The following is a 20,797-nucleotide window of genomic DNA, read 5'->3' as shown; positions in this document are numbered from 1 at the left end:
TCTTGAACATTCTTTGGTGTTGACATGCAGGACAGAAACATTTCCAACAAATAAAGCAAATGCAAAAAGCCAAAAAGTATTGATCTTAGTGTCTAGTTTTCATGACTACTTCAAGTGTGGCGGGATGCTTCATCAAAAATCACTTAAACTGGGCACAGTGGAAATCTAGCATGTTGGCACTAAATTCAAGCATCTCAGCAGCTGGCAGGACTATAGAAAAAAACTGGGATTTTTATGTGTGATCAAAAGCTGTGAGTGTGGCATGCAACACAGTCAGCAAGCAGGTGTGGGGAAAGAGCATCTAACCACACTCACAGATCTAAGAAAATAAGGGAAAACTGAGGCTTGAACATACAACTCCTGGGCAAGAGGACATGGGGATAGGGAGATATGTTGGTTGACAACCCTCTAGCTTAGCTTAATGGATCTGCCCCTGCCCACTCACCTCTTCTCCTTTTTCTCCAGGAGGTCCCTGATCCCCCTTAAATCCTTGGGGGCCCTAGAAAAAGAAAACATCTGGTTCATCTGGTGGGCCACTGCGAGTAGCAGAGTGCTGGACTAGATGGACTCTGGTCTGGTCCAGCAGGCTTGTTCTTATGTTCTTGTGTTCTTAAAACAAAATACCCAGATGCATAAACCAAGTGGCACACTTTAAGTGAATAGCAAACTGGTCGTGCAAAATGACTGTGTATTAAATGTTTATAAATGCATATACACAATGACAATTAGCAACAAGACTTGCAAGAAGACAATACATACCCAATACTGGTGCTCAAATACAAAAACAAATCAGTTCATCAGTGCAAACGGATGAGCCCCCTAGTATCTTCTTGTTTCATGAAATGAATCGCTGTTCATTTCCTCTGTCTTGCTTGCTTCTTTATAAGGTCACTTTCCCACTAATAGCATCCAAATTCATTATAATCTCTTACAACAAGGAGGTGTCCCATCGGACACGTAGCTAAGCAGACTAATGATATTGAGGAAGTGAACAGTAATTCATTCCACGAAATGTGCACCAATGTGTTTGCTTTGAGGAACTGATTTTTGTATTTGTATTTGTACTGTTTTTGTATTTGTATTGTTTTATATTATTTTTGTATTTGAGCACCAGTATTGGATATGTATTGTCTTATCGCAAGACTTCTGTGGCTAATTGTCATTGTATATATGTTTATGCAAACATTTATTATATTGTCATTTTGCACAACCAGTTTGCTATTCCTATATAGTCAAAGTATAAACATTTGTTTTAATGTTGATTGACTTTGACTTATCTAAACCTAGGCCCCTTCTGCACACGCAAAATAATGCGTTTTCAAACCACTTTCACAATTGTTTGTAAGTGGATTTTGCCATTCTGCACAGCGTCAAAGAACACTGAAAGCAGTTTGAAAGTGCATTATTCTGCATGTGTAGAATGAGCCCTAGTTTCATATTTTCTGTACACTATTAAGTGAAGCTGTGCCCTTGAGGAACTTCTGATTAGGGACTCTCTGAGATAGGGTTGCCAACTTTGGGCTGCAAAATTCCTGAAGATGTGCGAGTAGAACATGGGAAAGGTGAGTTTTCAGTATGGGATGGTCCTCAGCAGAGCATAATGTCTTACAGTCCACCCTCCAAATGAGCCATTTTCTTCACGGGAACTGATCTATGTTGTCTGGAGGTCAGTTGTAATTCTGGAAGATCTCCAGCTCCCACCTTGAAAATGGTAACCCTACTCTGAGGGTTTATACCAGGAAAATGAGTACCCCATTCAAGAGGTATTCACCTCCTTGAACTCTGCCTTTCAGTGCTTCAATGGCATTTATTATTTATACTATACCTCAACTTTTCAAATGATCCAGACAACTTAATAACAGTTAAACACAGACATTGGGGTGGGAGGGAACTGTTGGCAATGTCTCAGGCTCCAGTCAACTGAGCCCCACCCCCACCCCCAACCTGCTTTCCCCCAATTAAAGATAAGCTGTGCTGCAAGTTGAGTTTTGCAAATCTTGGGATTTCAGATTTCAGATCCTGGAAAAGAAAAATGTGTGATGGAGAAATTCCCAGTTGGCCCTATTGCTCTCAAAAGTGTATGTCTCTGTTCATTCAGGGTTTCAAGCTCTCCTCCTGGACTGCTACTAAGGCATTTTCCCTTCATTACCTACACCCAAGACATTTGGTGCATACAAGATGACATTCCTGTTTCAAGCATAGGTTCTTACCTGTTCCCCTGGAATTCCAGGTGGTCCAGGTATTCTGTCTGCTCCTGGAAGTCCATCAGTCCCAGGAAAACCTGAATGCCCTGGGAGGCCTGGTGGTCCAGGTTCACCCTGGAGAAGAATATAATTTCTGAGGCTCCTGAATGGTGACACTCATCAAATTTTATTTTACATTTCCTCCTGGTTGGTCTCGGGGACTGTTACAGAGAAGAAAAACTCTTCTGCCTCTGCCACCATCCAGATGTTCCAAGGACCTCTGAGAGCTTTCATTGCTTTCCTTCTGGAGGAATTTCAATCAGCTTCCTTACCTGCCACTCACCCACCTCACACAATTGGATATAAAATGCTCACATCATTCTGATGCTGCCAGGCTGAAAAAGCAACTGTGTATGTCCAGAATGACAGCAGATCTTAGCATTTATAGAGCACATTGGCTCATTCCGCACATGCAGAATAATGCACTTTCAAACTGCTTTCAGTGCTCTTTGAAGCTGTGCAGAATAGCAAAATCCACTTGCAAACAGTTGTGAAAGTGGTTTGAAAATGCATTATTTTGCGTGTGCGGAAGAGGCAATAGAGTATGTTCAAAATGCTTCACATATATTAGCTCCATACTTTTTACCGAAGGAGACCAGAACTATTATCCCCATATTGGCTTGCCAAATGCCACACAGAATCTTCCTGGTAGAGGCAACATTCACACCCAAACCACAGCACTATGCTACATTAGCTAGTTTCCCCTCTAGTTTAAAGTGTTGTTTAAAACACGAAATAATAATGACAACAAAAACTGATCTCTGTGGTTGCAAGGTACAAAAGGCATTTCTCTTAGCTCTCTTCTGAAAAATATCTAGCAAAAAATATACTCATTATTATTGAAAGCATCAACTGCTTATCTTTATTGATACAAATGGGAGTTCACTAGTTTCTGACATTACTACATAGTGTCATAATACATGTTATTAGAGTCAAAGGAGCCCTTTTAAACAGATTCGGAGGGTATAACCCAGTTCTATAGCAGACACCAGCCGAGCGAACGAAATTGCTTTATCCCTTGTCATTTCCAGCCTGGCAACATAAAAAAGATGTTGCAGAGTTTTCACAGAGGGTATCTCTTGACAATTAACTACTAGGATTTGCCATGTATCATGTAGGCCTGCACAACAAGGAGACAATATACTATAGTGCAACAAGGACAATATTGGCTTTGAGCTACACGCTGCCTCTATGATACATTAGAAGACAGGTAGCACGCAGCATGGTATCTCACCTGGTATCCCACACGTCCTTTTTCACCCGGTTCCCCTGGATAGCCAGGCGGGCCCTGGAGATGCAAGTTCAAGATACACTCAATGCAAGATGGTTCCCCTCCACACAAGCCTCAAATAAGACAGGATCGTGTTACTGTGTTGAATGAACACTGGGCCTGGAGATACTGGGGGGCACACAATGAACAATACACAAAGGCTGCCTTGGAAATCCCAGCTGAATAGGACAGCCTTGGCAACAGAACACATTTGATCGGGGCCCAGATTCACTTCTCTGCATCATCTCTGGCTGCCGCCTTGCCAAAAAGGGAGAGGTAATTTCCCTTACACAGCGTTGACGCTTTGTTCTTGGAAGTACGGGAAAACTCTTCTGGCATAACATCTGATGCTTGCAGGATTGCTTGTGGAAGTATAAAGATTTACAAACTGAACTGTTTTCTCACAGACAGCCTCCATAGGGAAAATGCCAAGGTGAATTGCTGGATTAACATTGATCCAGATGTTTAATCCTATCTCTCAACCAGGTCTTAAGGACATGCAATTATGTGGCATTTCTCAATCACAACAGGTACAAATGTCTGGAATGTCCCAGCATTCCAGAGGAGCAGCAGTGGCGTAGTAGGTTAAGAACTCATGTATCTAATCTGGAGGAACTGGGTTTGATTCCCAGCTCTGCTGCCTGAGCTGTGGAGGCTTATCTGGGGAATTCAGATTAGCCTGTACACTCCCACACATGCCAGCTGGGTGAGCTTGGGCTAGTCACAGCTTCTCGGAGCTCTCTCAGCCCCACCTACCTCACAGGGTGTTTGTTGTGAGGGGGGAAGGGCAAGGAGATTGTAAGCCCCTTTGAGTCTCCTGCAGGAGAGAAAGGGGGGATATAAATCCAAACACCTCTTCTTCATCATCTAATACAGATGTTTATTATTTTCAAGTTTATCTCCATAACATCCGATTGAGCTCTGACCCACAAAACGTAGGCTAGTCTTTAAGGTGCCACCAGAATCTTTGCTGTTGAGGTATGAATGGCGGTTGGACATTTCATGAAAATAAATCAATTCTGTATTTGTTTATAAGTCGTCGAATTCGCTGAGACAAATCAAACATGTTCTTATGATACTGTGAAGTGTACATGTGATTTTTTTTTTTAATGAAGAGAAGTCTACTGATTTTGGAGGAATTTTGAGAGATTGAATTGGCAAAAGGCCTGCGCTGAAGGGAAGGGAGAAGTCGGGGAACTAAATGGGAATGAAACACTGCATGAATGAGGAGCTGTTTCAAATTAATTTTGTCAGTTGACAAGAATGTATCAAAATTCCTACATGTGCCTTTTTTTAAAACAACCACCCTATGCATGATTTTGAAATAGTGTTGAACATGACATGAGCAATGCCTGAAGATATGTCAGAAGACTGCCTGAGATTTCAGGATGCGTACTTTCCAAGAGCTTTCATATTTCGATTATGGCAAGTAAAGGCAGGCTATATTATGGAAAACTTACACACACCCTCTATTATCAATACAATCATAATCCCGAAGACTAGTTTTCTTTAGGAGATTTTTCTTAACTCACAGGCAATCCTGACTTTCCTGGGTGACCCATCAATCCTGGAAGTCCTGGCTGGCGCTGTTTGTTTTTTTTTAATTAAAGAAATAAAAAGGAACACAATCAACAATATTAATTTATCAGGCTGTTCTGGATATGGGAGAATCTTAGGGCCTGTTCGCTCATTGCAAACAACATACGTGCGAATCTCTTAAAAATAAAACTCCAGAGTTCAGTGGGTCTTATTTCAGGAAAGGAACCTTATTGCAGCCCCAGGGGGAAGCTATTAAGGAGAATGAACTACCCACAAATCTGTGTTGAGAAAAATTACAGCTTTTGCTTGCTACAACTGCAGGAACACTGGTGCAGTATGGGGGTGGATTCTCACATCGGGAGACCCACCTGCCACTCTATGTGACCATGCCCTTCAGCCAGGGGGTAAACCTGGAATGGCCAACCCTTCTCAGCTGCAAGCCCCCCATGTAGCTTCCTTTCCCCTAAGTTGGCCATATCCTCAATCCGCTGAGAGATGCAGATGTCCCAGAACTTTTAACAATTTTAACAACTGGTTCTGCCAAAGTAGTGCGAACCTGCTGAATCCCACCACTGGTTCAGGCTAGCCAGTGCCACAAAACCAGTGAGCCAATTTAGAACTCTTGATAACAAAGGAATAATTTTTTCCCCGAGAGTTCAAAGATGCTACTCTGGATGGGTGATCAAGCTGCAGGGATTTTGCCCATCACTGAAGTTCACAATGATTCTATTTATTTCACAAAGAATAGCTACACTAACAGGTTGCACAGGCTGTATACCAGCACAACCAGTGGTGGGATTCAGCAGGTTTGCACCACTTTGGCAGAACCGGTTGTTAAAACGGTGCTTGTAATCAACCAGTTGTTCAATTATTTGAATGCCACCACCGAAACCGGTTGTTAAATTATTTGAATCCCACCACTGAGCACGAGCTCTCTCAAAGAATGCGGGGTGCAGACTCCCCAGTCCTCAAACTACAACGTCACAGAATTACAGTTCTTAGGGAAAACAGAATGATTTCATTACATAGTTATGGTGTGAATATGCCACTCAATTATCTTGTATACTATCACTAGATTTACAGGATTCTACTCACCGGCCAGCCTGCATAAAGAAGCTGGTAGAATGAAGATTGCTGAAAAGGAAAGAGAAAAAAAGTGTGAATTATTTTTTTTCCTTTTTAAAAGACATAGCAGAGAAAAAGTAAGAATCCTATTTAATTAGTAACAATAATAAAGAACTAACTGGATCATATTTCTATATTTTTAACTAGAGAACAAGTTTGAAATTTTTAATTGTGATTATATTTGGCAGAGAAGAAACTGGGAGTCCATCCTTCTCTCCTTATAGAACTCTTTTTTTCTGTTTACTTTTAGTTGTTTATTTCCCCAAAACTGCACAAAAATATTTCACAATTAAAAAAAGCACTTTTTAGCACTGTAAATGGAAAAAAGAGGATATTTTTCTAAAGGCAAATTAAGCAAACATGTCCTCCAAGTACCTGACTTCTAGGATCAGAGACACAACTAATCCAGGATGATTATACTGTTATCAGGGGAACAGGAGGCAGGGAGAAAGAAACGGAGTTAAGAAATCTCCCTGTAGGACGATGCCCAAAGATCTTTCAACATCTGGAAATATTTCTAATAAAAAACTGAGCTCTCCGAGAGATGACGGATGAGCAAACTTAGCTTAGGATAAAACAGCAGCAGGAGTCATGGTTCTTTTAAAGTTTATCCTAAATTGATTAATGTGAGTCGAAACTGCAAAAAAAATGGTGTGTGTGGGGGGGGGAACCTTCTCTGACAATCTGTCTGGCGGGGCTGGGGTTTGCACCCTCCCTTCCCAAACCAGTCAGACCTCATTTTCCTCCCTGAAACCCTTTCACAGAGGATGGCTAAAAGGGCAAATATAATGGGAAGCAACTTTTTTTCTTCTTCAACAAATGTGCTGTGTTGAGAAAGTAGGATTTGCAGCTGGGGATGGTGTTTCATAGGGTTAAAGTAGAGGGACTCCACTGTGCCAGCACCGGGTCAATCCTGACTCATGGGGTGACATCCATCACAATGGCCCCTTCCGCACACGCAAAATAATGAGTTTTCAAACCACTTTCACAACTGTTTGCAAGTGGATTTTGCTATTCTCCACATCTTCAAAGAGAACTGAAAGCAGTTTGAAAGTGCATTGTTTATCAAGTAGACTATGTTTACAAGGTGGTTTGCCATTGCCTTCCCCAGTCACCTACACTTTACCCCCAGCAAAGTGGGTGCTCATTTCACTAACCTTGGAAGGATGGATGGCTGAGTCAACCTTGAACTGGCTACCTGAAACCGACTTCTGTTGGGGTCAAACTCAGGTCACGAGCAGATCTTTGACTGCAGCTTACCGCTCTGTGCCACGGGGCTGCTATAGTGCTCCATTACATTTCTTTAAAAAAAAACTAAGGAGGCAACAGCTGAGGTTCCTCCATACAAAAAGAGTTTCTGCATTAACAGCACTGAAGGGGTGAAAAGAGAAAGGTTTTGGTGTTAACCTGAATTTGGCATCTTATGCAGAAAACAGCTAAAGCTGAGGAAAAGCGAAGGGGCGGTTTTTGCATTAGGTGCACCCGGCCGAACATTGCAAGCGCATCTGATGATATTGTGAAAATTAAGGGAGAAAATCTAAATGGCCTCTCATTAGGGAACACGGATCCACAATTGTTGACAATGACATAAGCCCCTATTCTGCTATGGATGTTCACTGGGATAATTCACACTCTGCCAGCCCAACTTACCCCACAGTGTTGTTGCTATGAAGATAAAATGGAAGAGCAGAAAACAGTGCTGGAAGCTACTTGGTGCTCCCATTGGAAAGAAAACCTCGTCTAAATATCTAAATAATGATCATCACTGAAGTGTGAAAATAACTGATTCAGAATCAACATTTCCCTAAGTCATAATGCTTAGTTGTAATGAAATTCTTGCCCTGAAATTCTTTTTCAGCTCGTAATTAAAGTTATATATTTGAGAGCCGTACTTTTTTGCCTTGACATTCTTCCTCGCTTGCTCAAAATTAAAACTGAGGTTTACTATGTGTTCCCATTTTATACCTGCACCAGCATTCATAATCACAGCTGTTGCAACCCACTCAGAAGGGGACCAGTTAACCTGTTGCTTAGTATTAATGAAACTACTTTTTAAAAAATCATCAGTACCATTTTTAATCATTATGAACATTCACATTACGACACAATGTTCTGAATTAAGGTGCAAACTGTGTAAATTGAATGAGGCGCTGTTTAATTGGGTTTTAGTAGGGTTTTAATGTTATGATTAAGTGGAGCCTATCTTTTTGTAACTTGTATTCATTTATTTGCTCCAACCAGGGGCGTAACGAGGCAGCCCTGGGCAAACTGTAGCCCTGGGCAAAACCTGAGTTGGATGCCCCCCCCACCCCCATGGGCGGCCACTCCACCACAACCAATTTTTTTGCACCAGGACATTGGTGCCTGCAGGGGGTGCATTTTAGACATATCAGCACCAAAATTTCAGCATATCATCAGGATACTGTCCTTATGCTACTCCCCAAGTCTGGTGAGGTTTGGTTCAAGGAGTCCAAAGTTATGGATGGAGTTGAGACTGTGCCTTCAGAAATGCCTTCGCTCGTGTTCCTGCAGGTCTCCCCTGATGGATATAATAGAATTATCCATGCAGAACAAGATTCTTGGGCAATTCTCTCTTCTGGGATGTTTCTCCTTGCAGGGGTGCATTTTGATGATAGTTGGCACCTTCAAAAATTGCAGGGTATCATCTGGAAACTGTCTTATGGTACCCCCTCTCAGCTTGGTGCAAAGTTTAGTTTAGGGGGTTCAAAGTTATGGGACTCCTCAGGGGTGCCCCATCCCCATTCTTTGCTAAGGAGATGGGGGCTACCCTTTGAAGGTCCATAACTTTGGACCCCCTGAACCAAACTGCACCAGACTTGGGGGGGTGCCATCATCTACAGATGATACCCTGAAATTTTGGTGCTGATACATCAAAAATGCACCCACTGCAGGAACATCCTAGAAATTTGCCCAAGAATCTTTGTTCTGCATTGAGTTTTCTGCATTGCTGTCAATGGGGGTTGCAGGCTGTGGGGGGCACATTTCTGAGGCACAGTCTCAAAACTTTCAGAGTCTTATCAGGAGACTGCCCTCATCGATACCCCTGTTTAGGCAGTTTGTTCAGGAGGGATAAAGTTATGGACCCTCAAACTGTAGCCCCATCTCCTATTAGCTCCCTCATTGGAAACAATGGGGGATAGGGCACCCCTTTTGGGGGTCCATAACTTTGGACTTCCTGAACCAAACCTCACCAAACTTGGGGGGTAGCATAAGGACAGTCTCCTGATGATACCTGGAAATTAGAAAGCCTGGTGCTCAGAACCTGCTCTTCAGATACTAGGAATTCATACCCTATCAGTTCTGTCAGCATACAATTGGGCCATGCTGGTAGGGCTGATGGGAATTCAGAAGTTCCTGAACATTCTGGAGGAGCCGCAGGTTCCCTACCTCAGCGCGAAGTTTGGTGGAATCATGTTTTCCAGATAAACAGAATCCATAATCAGTCAGCATGGCCAATTGGCCATGCTGGTAGGGGCTGATGGGAATTGTAGTTCCTGAACATCTGGAGAGCCGCAGGTTCCCTACCCCTGGGCTAGCCTAAAAATTGCGCCCCCTGCAGGCCGAAAATGGAAAACCACTAAAATACCCAAAAACGAACCCAGCATTTTGATGCCCCCCCACAAGGTGATGCCCTGGGCAGCTGCCCACCTTGCCCAATGGGCATTACGCCAGTGGCTCCAACACTGTTTTGTTTTGTTCATCTTGTGGTTCACCGCCCAGAGCCCTTTGGGATAGGCGTAATATATAAGAATGAAAAATAAATAAATAAATAAACAAACAAACTAAATAAATAAATAAAACTGTTCAAGTCTTCATGTAATTACCACTGCATCAAAGCATAAGCCAGTTAAAGTTCATCTTATCATTAACATTACACTGAGATTTGCTGTGATTAGTGACTATATCACTGCCATAAACCTGTTACCAGAAGCCTGGTTCTGAAATAGGGGTCACTGCAGTGATATAAGCATTGGGGGGGGGGGGGGGATGATTCATTCAACACTCTTTTTAGTGAAACAGGAACTGGCAAACATGTGCCCAGAGCTGTCTTTGTGGATCTGTAACCCACTGTGGTTGATGAAACTATTTTTGATGGTCAAAATTGAAGGCCATTGCTTTCACATCCTGCATGTGAGCTCCCAAAGGCATCTGGTGGGCCGCTGCAAGTAGCAGAGTGCTGGACTAGATGGACTCTGGTCTGATCCAGCAGGCTCTTTCTTATGTTGTTATGTTCTTAAAATTGACTAGAATTTGTTAGAAAGGGGAAGTAATTTATAAAACAATATACTGGCTCCAACTTCAGTCTATCCATCTTGCTAGGAATCTACATGATAGAAAAAAGAATCACAGTATGCCAGGAGTAAGTGCCACCTTCCCATAAAAGAATATTGTAAGCCAACAGCACAGAACGAATGTGCTACTATTCCTGTATGGCTCTCAATTCCCAAGCACCAATGTGAAAATGTACGTTGTACGTTGAAACAATCCAGTGTAGACCAGGGGGGGGTCCCCCAGAGGTTCGCAGATGATATGACCCAATTACATCTTGAGCAGAGATGCTGACCATCACAAGTTATGAGCTATTTGAAAAGTCTGTGCAAACCACAGTGAAATAACTGGAGCTGCACAGCGGTTCAACGGCATTTCTTTGCTGCTTGTGGCCTTTGGTTCAGAACTCTCCATCTCTCACAATCAGCCTTAACAGAATCACAAATGTGCAAGACCTATAAGACAGAGTTGCTCCATCAGGCCTATTCCTTCTTGTGGGCCTTTCCTTCTCCTCCCTTTATTCTGTTCCGTTATTCTCTTTCCCCTTACACTGGTATGAATAGTGAACATGGGGAAATGTATCTGTGGCCCTTTCCCCACTTACTCTCCTCAAGTAGCACGGGGTCCCCCGGCACTCCCCACTACAGGGGCGGCGACAATGTAGCCGCCCCAACGCTGCCGCTCTCGCGTCCCCTCAGCGCGCAGCATCCCTGGCGCTCCTTGAAACGGCACCTTTTGATGACCCCGCGTAGAGCGTGGGGTCGTGGGGATGCCTAGGGGCGCACCAGAGATGCTGCACGCTGAGAGTAGCGTGCAGCAAAGGGCAGCAAAGGTAAGTGGGGAAAGGGCCTGTTTTAACTTGCCTACAGTTTTAATGCGGAGGGGGCCGCTGTCTTACAGGCCCTGCAGAACTGGTTACGGTCCCACAGGATCCTGTTGTTATCTGGCAGAGAGTTCCACCAGGCTGAAAATGCTGACAGGATATCCTTCAGGCCAGGGACCACCAGCATATATATCAGGGAGAAGGCGGATATAATCCTTCACCCTGACATGGCAGTTTTCTTTGTGCAGGATTTTTTTCCTGAATCGAGGCACACTTACACTCACTCACAGCTTGATGCAATATCACCCAAATACATGTTGATGATACCTTTGATCTTGCACTCTGATAACTTCGACACAAGCCAATCGGCACCAAATGATTTGATTTTGGAAGCTAGATCTGCAATCCCCAGGGTCTTTAAGCTAGGGATAACCCTGTCTTTTTTCCTTACTGGAATGCTAGAGTGATTGGAATTTCAGACAGTAACTTGCAGGAGATATTGGTGGAGTATATTTTTTATGGATTAAGGTGACAGCACTCAGGAAAGGGGCTAACTCCACTCCATGCCCTTTTCCCAACTGAAAATGCCTGTCAGCTGCCTTAACCTCCAATATGGAAAAAGACAGTTGTCCATATTATGCCTGTCTTTTTTCATCAATCAGAACTTAAAGCAACTGGGGGAACGGTTTGGATTGGGGGAAACAGCACAGTAGAGGAAGTGGAGTTCAACTCTCTATCTTCCTGCCCATGGCTCTAATCTATTTCACCTCCTTTCTCAAATTACATATCTGGAGTTACAGCAACAATTCTCCATTATCACTTGTAGTTTTGCCCTAAAATTCTAATGAAGAAACAGCAGGCTAATGAAAATGCAAACGCTATTTGTTCCCTACGCCAAGCTAAAGGCAGCAGAAGGGTTAAGGGGAGTCTTTGCTGACTGACTGAATGAGTATCATTAGCTGGATAAGACCTGCTTTTTACCCAGGCTAAGGAGCCGGGAGGATCTTCTCTACTGGAAGCACAGCTGCCTGTCTGGGACAGTTCACACATGAAAAAGCTCTTTGGATAGGTAAGAATAATATCAAAGGCTTTGCCACCATAGAATTCTCTCTCATCTCCGGCCGAGCACCTGGGGCAACCGCCTGGTTCCTACGCCCTTTTGCCTACAGAAGATTCCCATGTCAAAGGAGCACAATGACATACTTCTCTTACCCTCCATCACATTCCTAAAAAGAGGTCCAAATTGACGAGCCTGAGAACATTGTTAGAGAGGTGAGGTGGAACTCTAGAATGGGAAGGAGCAGATCACAGACTGCTAGTCTGGCCTTGCTATGGGTTGATGGCTGAAGGTCAAAGGACATGGCTCAAAGCCACATGAAGCAAAGCTTCTGAAGATGCCGCTCTGAAATAGGGTAAGATCAGATGAACAATTGCCCGCACCTGAATAGAGTAGACTTTATTTACAGTCAATGACCAAATATCCGTACCTGAGCATTCTCTGTTTTGGTGTTTCTCTCTCCATTTTTTAAAAATTATTTTCATCTGTTTCTCCATCATTCTTTCTTTTCATCTATCCTTTCTTGTTGTTATCTCTCCATCTTTCTCTCCATCTTTCTTTCTTTTTTTTTATTGTCATCTCTTCTTTTTTCTTCTTTCTCATCTTCCTTTCGGCCCTTCCTTCACGTCCTTCCGGCTGTCTTCCGCCTCATTCCGTCCTCACACCGGGTCTCATCCTCCCTCCCTCCCTCCCTTCTCCATTTCCTCTTCTCTTCTCCTTCCAGAATTCCACATCCCATTTTTTCCCAGAACATCATAATATTATTACCAACATTATTAGATCTCAAAAGCGCAAAAGAAGTTTCTCCTCCACATACTATCTTAGCCTTCACAGGGGAAGAATTATGGGAACTGACTTCTTTGGGGGAGGGGAGGAGAAGCAGGGGAGAAGAATTATGACAGGGAGATGATCAACAATAGAAAGATTCCTTGGAGTAAAAATGTCTTCTGTTTTTTATTTTATGCCTGTGGTCTACGGCCCCTTCCACACATGCAGAATAATGCACTTTCAATCCACTTTCACAATTGTTTGCAAGTGGATTTTGCTATTTTGCACAGTAAAAGCCATCTGCAAAGTGCACTGAAAGTGGATTGAAAGTGCATTATTCTGAATGTGCCTTTATTTCATGCCTACTATGGTCCTTATTTTATTTTATGCTTGTGGACTTCATTTTATGCCAATGATGCCTATGAATGGAGAAACACTTGTAGAGGTATTTCAGGGAACAGGGGGTGATGCTTTGATACAGTTATCTAAAAAATAGGCATAATTTTATTTTTTTGCCCCAGATGCCATTTTTCTGTACATAAACCCCTGGGGACAGGGCCTGATTGACCTGCCTCATGCTGCTATCCCTGTTTATTTATTCATTTATTCCTCAAATTTAATATACCACCCTATCCCCGAAGGGCTCTGAGCGATGTACAAGTCAATTAAAACACAATCACAGCAAAATTCCAGTTAAAACATCAGTTAACAACAACTCCAACCTTAGCTCTAAAAAATCTCCAAGCACCCCAGTGAGGAGAGTCTTGCTGGGTCCCCACCATGGCGCGCGCGCACGCACGCACGCACGCACGCACCTGTTTCACAACTTAGAGGCTTTTAAAGGGGTAAAGGAGAAGGAGAAATGGGGAGATGAGTTCCACCATTTTGAAAGCAGGGCTGAGCTCCATCCCCTTCTATGGATTGGCTGCAGGCACAGCAGGCTCTGCTGGGGGTTACCCTAGAGTTTCACCTTCTCCTCAGAGCTAAGCAGGTAGTTCCATTGCTTCAGCTTAAAGGGGAAAGCCCTGCAAACCCCACACATCTCAGAAAAAGGACGGCATTATGTGGAAGCGCCCAAAAAAGCACAGGCATGCTTCCCTCCCCCAGTAGAAAATCCCCACTAGGAAGCTGCCCTTATTACAAAACAGGGACGTAATTTCCTTCCACGCACATTATCGTTCGCAAGAGAGCACCCTGTGACTTTACAAAGTCTTAATACATCACACGACTCCAATATACCTTGGCTAATTGCATGCCGCATCAGCGCACAGCACCAATTATCCAGGCAAAAGCGAACAAAATACGGAACAGACAGCTTGCGTTTCACAAGAGGAAAGGCCAGATGGAGCTGCCCCCGAGATTCTCTGTGCATCCTCCCCAGGTGCTTCTAATCAGAAAGGTATCCTTTGTACCGCCAGCTGGGTTTGCGAATGGAGGCTAGGGAAGCGTAAAAGGTGTCCAGAGAGATTTGCTTCCATACCGCAGGGAACCAAATAATCTGGACCTTATGTGGCTTCTCGGTGATACTGCCATAGCCAGAATATCATGATAAAGGAAGGAACAGGACAGAGAAGAGGCTTCTAGCAGCATTTTGAGGCACATGTGGATGAGCCCATCATCACCTTTGAAAGTGGGAGACTAAATATAGAAGACAAAACAGCAAGGCCATCCTGGCCTTGAACTCTATAAAATGTTATGCACATTGATGGCACTGGATCCATTATGACTGTGCACCCCTAATGACCTCTAAGAACGTTAAGGGATATTGTATATGGGATCTTCATACTATTTCACCTCACACAGTCTTAAGTGGTACTGATTCAAAAGAGCAAAAATTCCTAACCCAGAAAACTGATCAGGACAGGACCCAGGTTCCAGAATGATTACTTGCAGTATCTACAGAAACAAGATTATGTTACAAAATTATGAGGGTACAGATGTGCCTTCTTCTTCCCTTTGAGTGGAAAGAGGTGGTGGACAATACTTACCATAAATGCCAGCCAGTCCTCCTTAGAGTTCCTCCAGAGAACAATGATCGGGGGCCCAGGAACCCCTGGCAAGCCTGGGTCACCTGTACGACCTGTTCGTCCAATTGCACCAGGATATCCCTAAACAGAGACAGAGACAGAGACAGAGGGAGAGGGAGAGGGAGAGGGAGAGGGGGAGAGAGAGAGAGAGAGAGAGAGAGAGAGAGAGAGAGAGAGAAAGAGAAAGAGAAAGAGAAAGAGAGAGAGCAGAAAGTGGGGTTTCATTTCATTTTCTATTAACAGGACAGCAGCCAGACTCAGGATGGCCCTTTCCCCACTTACCCTTTTCCGAGGGTTGCTGCGACACACTCCCAGCTGCCAAGGCATCCCTGGCAAGCACAAGACTGGGCGCTGCCCCCACGCATCCCGCTGGGCCTTCATGCGCTCTCTGCTCTCTGCGCGGGGTCATCAAAAGGCGCCCTTTGAAAGAGCGCCAGGAATGCCTCACGCTGAGGGGCTGCACAGCAGCAGCGCCGGGTGGCTGGGCGCCTTGTCGCGCCTCTCAGTGTGGGAGTGCCAGACCCCCGGGCTTACTCTCCCTCGAAAGTAGCTGGGGCTTAAAGTAAGTGGGGAAAGGGCCGTTGATTCCATAAGATAGAAACTCCATGTGTGTCACAGAACACGTATTTGACACAGAGCCACAGTTCAGTCTAGTTATTGGTGAGCTAAAAAACTTGTGTCTGGACTACAAGATTCAGAAAGTTAGTGGGGCTGAGGGGTCACCTGGTTACTAGGGGTGTGGACCATTTTTTGGGTTCTGGGTTAATGGTCCTGGAAATTTTTTAAAAAACCTGAAAAAAGCTGAATCCCCATACTGGCTTTTTTTTTGGGAGAATTCAAAATTTGTCAGAGCTATTAAACCCAAACCTGAAAATTCCAGCTGCCTCTAAACACCACTTGGGGAGCTGAGGCAACAGGAGTTGCAGAGCTGAACAAACACTGCCTACTGAATCCTGGACTCGGCCAGCCAGTAGAAAAGGGAGGGAGGGAGGGAGGCGAGAAAGAGGTTGAAACAGCCCGAAAAAATGCAGAAAAAATAGGCCTTTTTCGGGATTCATTTTTGACTCCCTTAAATCACTTTTTAAAGGACAAAAATGCCCCGAGCAATATTGATAAGATGTTTGGGGAGGGGTTGGTTGGTTTGCTGAAGTGCAGACCTACTGGCTATGCTTTCATAAAAATCTAAGTAGCTTGTCCAGAAGACAACTGCAAGATTTTTGCTTCTGCAACTACAAGACTTTTGCATTTACATGCAAGACAGCAATATTAAGGGAATGTTTTTAAAACTGATGAAAATTCAATCCCATAAATCCACACTTGTGATATGTACACGTTCCTTTACACATAAAACTATCCTGTCAGAGACAAAGGTTCTAACCTAACTTTCTATCCAACATTCTTACTTTCTGTATGCATATAACATTTTTGTTCCAGTCAAGGAGCACTTAATCATGTGAGATCCAGCCCAGAAACAGCATTGACCATCTTGGGGATAATGAGGTCACAATTCATTCCATGCAGTTTAGACATATTATTTCCATCCCATTTTGTCCTTCACAAGCCTCCAAACGAAGGTTGCCAGCCCATTCTGAGAAGTGGTGGGAAGAAAGCATTGCCATAATAGGAGATCTGACAACCCAATCAACTAGTCCCTCTCTTTTATTTTAACCTGACTCACAGGGCTGTTGTGGGGATGAACATGGAGACAAAAAACGGTAGAGGTGTTAACAGGTAGAAAGTTGAACAAGGACTGGAGGAGACTTGATTTCAAATTTCCATTCAACCATAAAATTGATGGACTTGCACATCTATGTCCGTCCATCATCTGTCTGTCTGCCCTATTCTCATTCTGTCTGGCTCATTCTGGTCATTCTCATTCAACTGGCCCTGCCCTTCCCCATTCCTTTCCTTCCTTTCCTTTCCTTCCTTCCTTCCTTCCTTCCTTCCTTCCGTCCTTCCTTCCTTCCTTCCTTCCTTCCTTCCTTCCTTCCTTCCTTCCTTCCTTCCTTCCTTCCTTCCTTCCTTCCTTCCTTCCTTCCTTCCTTCCTTCCTTCCTTCCTTCCTTCCTTCTCTATCTAGTGAGGACTCAAAGCAGCATACAGTGTTCTCCTCTATTTTATCCTCACAACAACCCCACGAAGTAGCTTAAGCATCTATGGCAGAGTGAAGGCCCATATCCTAATCCAGCCCTCTAACCACTACACCACATTGGCTTAATTAACTTCACAAGGTTATATTAAGGATCAATGAAGAAGAAGGAATTAGAATGCTTGAACTCTTTAGAGGAAGTGAGGAAAAGGTTTTGCAAGTCTGTGTTGACTCACCTTGTCTCCTTTGGGCCCCCTCGGTCCACTTCTCCCTGGACAACCCTGTAAAGCAAGACCAAACAAAGTTATATCTTGAATACTGTGTTTAATGGGGAACTGAGTTGGCAGTTGGCCTCTTTAGCCACTTCCAGATATCTAATAATGGACACATTGGAGAGCTTCATTCACATGAGTGCTTAATGCCTGTGAATGCAGGGACTCATTTGGAAGAAGATGAACACACATGAAGTCATCTTATACTGAAGCAGACAAACAGTCCGTCAAGGTCAGAATTGTCTACTCAGATTGGCAGCCGCTCTCCAGGGTATCAGGCAGAGGTCTTGTATGCTACCTATTACCTGGATGCCTTTAACCGGAGAGGCAAGGGATTGAACCTAGGACCTCCCACATGCCAAACAAATGCTCTACCACTGATGCTTCCCGTAGGGTAGACAACCTCCAGGTGGTTGCTGGAGCTCTCCTGGCTGCTTTGGAAGATAGATATGGCATTATACTGCACTGAATCGCCTCCCTTCCCCAAATTCTACCCATATCAAATTCCACCTCCAAGATAACCAGGTATTTCCCAAACAGGAGTTGGCAATCCTAGCTCCCAGAAATATTCATGACCTGGAAGATTTTGGGCTTAGAAGATCAAGACCTTGATGTAGGCATCTTGCATGTATTTTCCATCTGCCTTGTCTTGGCCATGCTGTCAGGGGCTGATGGGAATTGTAGTCCATAACATCTGGAGTGCCAAAGGTGCCAAAGGTTCGCCACCACTGTCCTACCCAATAGCTACCAGTACCCAGGAAGCCTCCCCATTTTGTCCCTGTCAGTCTTTTTGAGTCCCAAATCCCTCTGTCTCCAATGTTTTTGAACCAACAAATGATGACCTTCCCTTTTCACCATGCACAAACACACACATTATTGAAATCGAAAACAACTTAAAGAGAAGTGTGCCCACAGCAGTGGAACTATATATATTTAGAAGGGCAAAATAATCAGTTGCAGGCTTTTACTGTGTATTGTGCACCCTGTGAGGCCTGAGTAATGGAGCAGGCCAAAAGCCAACTGGGTAGTTTTTAAAAAATGGCTTCCTGACTCAAGGCCTTCTGGGACACATTGAAATGCTTGGGAAATCCATCATGTCTCTGCTTTAGGGACATTTCAACACCTCTTCTCTTTTCCCTCACAACACTTTAACGAATGATGTACAAACACAGTTTTCCTTTAGTACTCGAAGGAAGGCCAACAGGAAGCTTATGAGGAATGGCTTGTAACACACAAGCCAACGTACAGTTCTCCACAGGATCACATAAAAGCTATTCTTAAGTGTTCAGCTACACACAACATGTAGTCCCTTGGTTATTTTTCTCAGTGATTTTTCTCAGTGGTTTAAAAAAAAACAAATTGCAGATGTGGGGGGCTGATTTAAAGTGGGAAACCAGTATAAGGCAAATAGGATTATTTAAATATTTAGGAGGGAAATAAAATTTTCTATGGGAAAAATATTCACAGATAGATACGGTTGTGAGAAGCAACTGTTAGATGAGAAAGGGGACATGATGTGTAAGCTTTGACTTTGCATAGTACTGTGGATTCTTCCACCACTTTTGAAAGAATGAAAAGCCCTAGATCAGGAGTTGGCAACCTGCGGCTCTCCAATTGGCCATGCTGGCAGGGGCTAATGGGATTTGTAGTCCATGAGCATCTGGAGAGCCGCAGGTTGCAGACCCCTGCCCTAGATGAATTGCATTTACGTTTGTGCAGTTACACCTGGTTCACACATAACGACATTAACAAAGCACCAAGCAAGCACGTACAGAATTTCAGTCCAGGCCGTGTGTGTGTGTGTGTGTGTGTGTATGTATGTATATGTGTGTGTGTGTGTGTGTGTGTGTGTGTGTGTTTAATGTGTTTCTACTTACAGGCAAGCCAGGAGGTCCTGCTGGCCCACGGGGACCAGGTTTAAGGTGGATTCTTTGCAGTTCTGTCGTCTCCAAAAAGCTGTTTGGAACATGCTCTTGAATGGGGATTTCCTTCAGGTAAGTCATGGTCTTTTGCCCATGGACACCATTCATGTGAGCTTTTAACTCTGCTTGCGTTGGCTTCACAACATCTCTGGAGGCTGTATAAGCTCTGGAAAGGTTTGTAAGCCCTCTGTCTGTGTCTGCAGAAACCACAGCCTTCATGTGGTAGTTTGGAGAGGAGACCGTAGGACTGCTCCTTAGTGTGTCACCTCCCTCTGAAGGGGTTTTCAAGATGGAAGAGCTGTCAAGATCTATGATGGCATCTTGGGACTTTGTGGTTGAGAGCTGGCTCCAAAAGCCACTGTCCCCTGTGAATTTTTCCTCCGTGAAGTTCTCATCTGGAGTCCTCAAGATGTCTCCCTTCTTGTTAGCCAGATGCCTTCCTTTGGAAGGTGTTCCTGAAAGGATGACAACATTATCAGTTGCTTGAACATCTTTGAGATTGAGAGAATCCTGTGAGTTAACTGCAGCAACCAAATTGTTAGGGTTTTCTTTGCTCTCCGAGCCCAGAATTCCAGGCTTAGCCATTTTATCGTAAGTGGTGTTTAGAAGCTCAAAGCCTTCTTCCTTAGGCGTCAGCATTTCTTCTTCTTCTTCTGGTCTCTTAGCAGCCATGCTTGAAACGGGAAGGTTTTCACTGGGTAGAGAACTGAGTTCCTTCTGTGAATCCTCCCATTCAACTGGAGACTTCAAAACCGAATCAGAAACAGCAGACTTTGAGTCCTAGAAAGCAAAAAAACAAAACAAAATTACTGAATTCCATATTAGTTGTTTTGCACTGTGCATCTTTTGGGCAGACACTTATGGACTAATAACCTGATTTGATTCCTATTTATGCAGAAGTAAGCCCCACTGATTTCATAAGCCTGAAATCCTCCCCAATAGGACTGCATCTGAAATTTTTTAAATGTGTAGGGTATTTCATCACATCCAACTGAAAATCAAAAGTCACTTCACTTATTAAAACTGGATTAATGAAGCTTTATCTCCAACTGGCTTAAGTTTATAACATCCAGAGAGAATAAGTATAACTCTGAGAAAACTGAGGAAGTACATTAACTTTTATATATAATTTCAAGAAGCATTGTGAGGATTAACTTAATGTCCAGAAGGGCTTAATTATGTTATTAGTTCTGACATTTATTATTAAGTACAGCTAGCTGCATTTTCTCATCTTCAGCCCTCCCTCCCTCTCTTCCCATTGTCAATTTTAGATTGGTGGTGAGATTTGTCTGAGTATTTTTGATATACTGTTTTCATGAAAAAATAACACTATCTATCTATCTATCTATCTATCTATCTATCTATCTATCTAT

The 20,797-nt window shown here is 43.6% G+C and overlaps 1 protein-coding gene across 1 annotated transcript in view; it reads right to left on the bottom strand.

Annotated features, from left to right (window-relative positions):
* The window catches only part of LOC125441537 (collagen alpha-1(V) chain-like), an 87,573-nt gene that overhangs the window by 36,597 nt on the left and 30,179 nt on the right, over window positions 1-20,797 (bottom strand). Inside the window, exons 7-14 of the mRNA XM_048512146.1 lie at window positions 19,380-20,204; window positions 17,467-17,511; window positions 15,104-15,223; window positions 6,148-6,186; window positions 5,046-5,099; window positions 3,478-3,531; window positions 2,211-2,318; window positions 446-499 (exon numbers count right to left, since the gene is read on the bottom strand). Coding sequence (XP_048368103.1) covers window positions 446-499; window positions 2,211-2,318; window positions 3,478-3,531; window positions 5,046-5,099; window positions 6,148-6,186; window positions 15,104-15,223; window positions 17,467-17,511; window positions 19,380-20,204 — 1,299 coding nt within the window. The remainder of the gene's footprint in view (window positions 1-445; window positions 500-2,210; window positions 2,319-3,477; window positions 3,532-5,045; window positions 5,100-6,147; window positions 6,187-15,103; window positions 15,224-17,466; window positions 17,512-19,379; window positions 20,205-20,797) is intronic.

The sequence above is a fragment of the Sphaerodactylus townsendi genome, linkage group LG12 (assembly GCF_021028975.2).
Source record: "Sphaerodactylus townsendi isolate TG3544 linkage group LG12, MPM_Stown_v2.3, whole genome shotgun sequence".
NCBI classification, from domain to species: Eukaryota; Metazoa; Chordata; class Lepidosauria; order Squamata; family Sphaerodactylidae; genus Sphaerodactylus; species Sphaerodactylus townsendi.
Note: the sequence above shows the minus strand (reverse complement) of the source record. Positions and strands in the feature narration are given on the sequence as shown.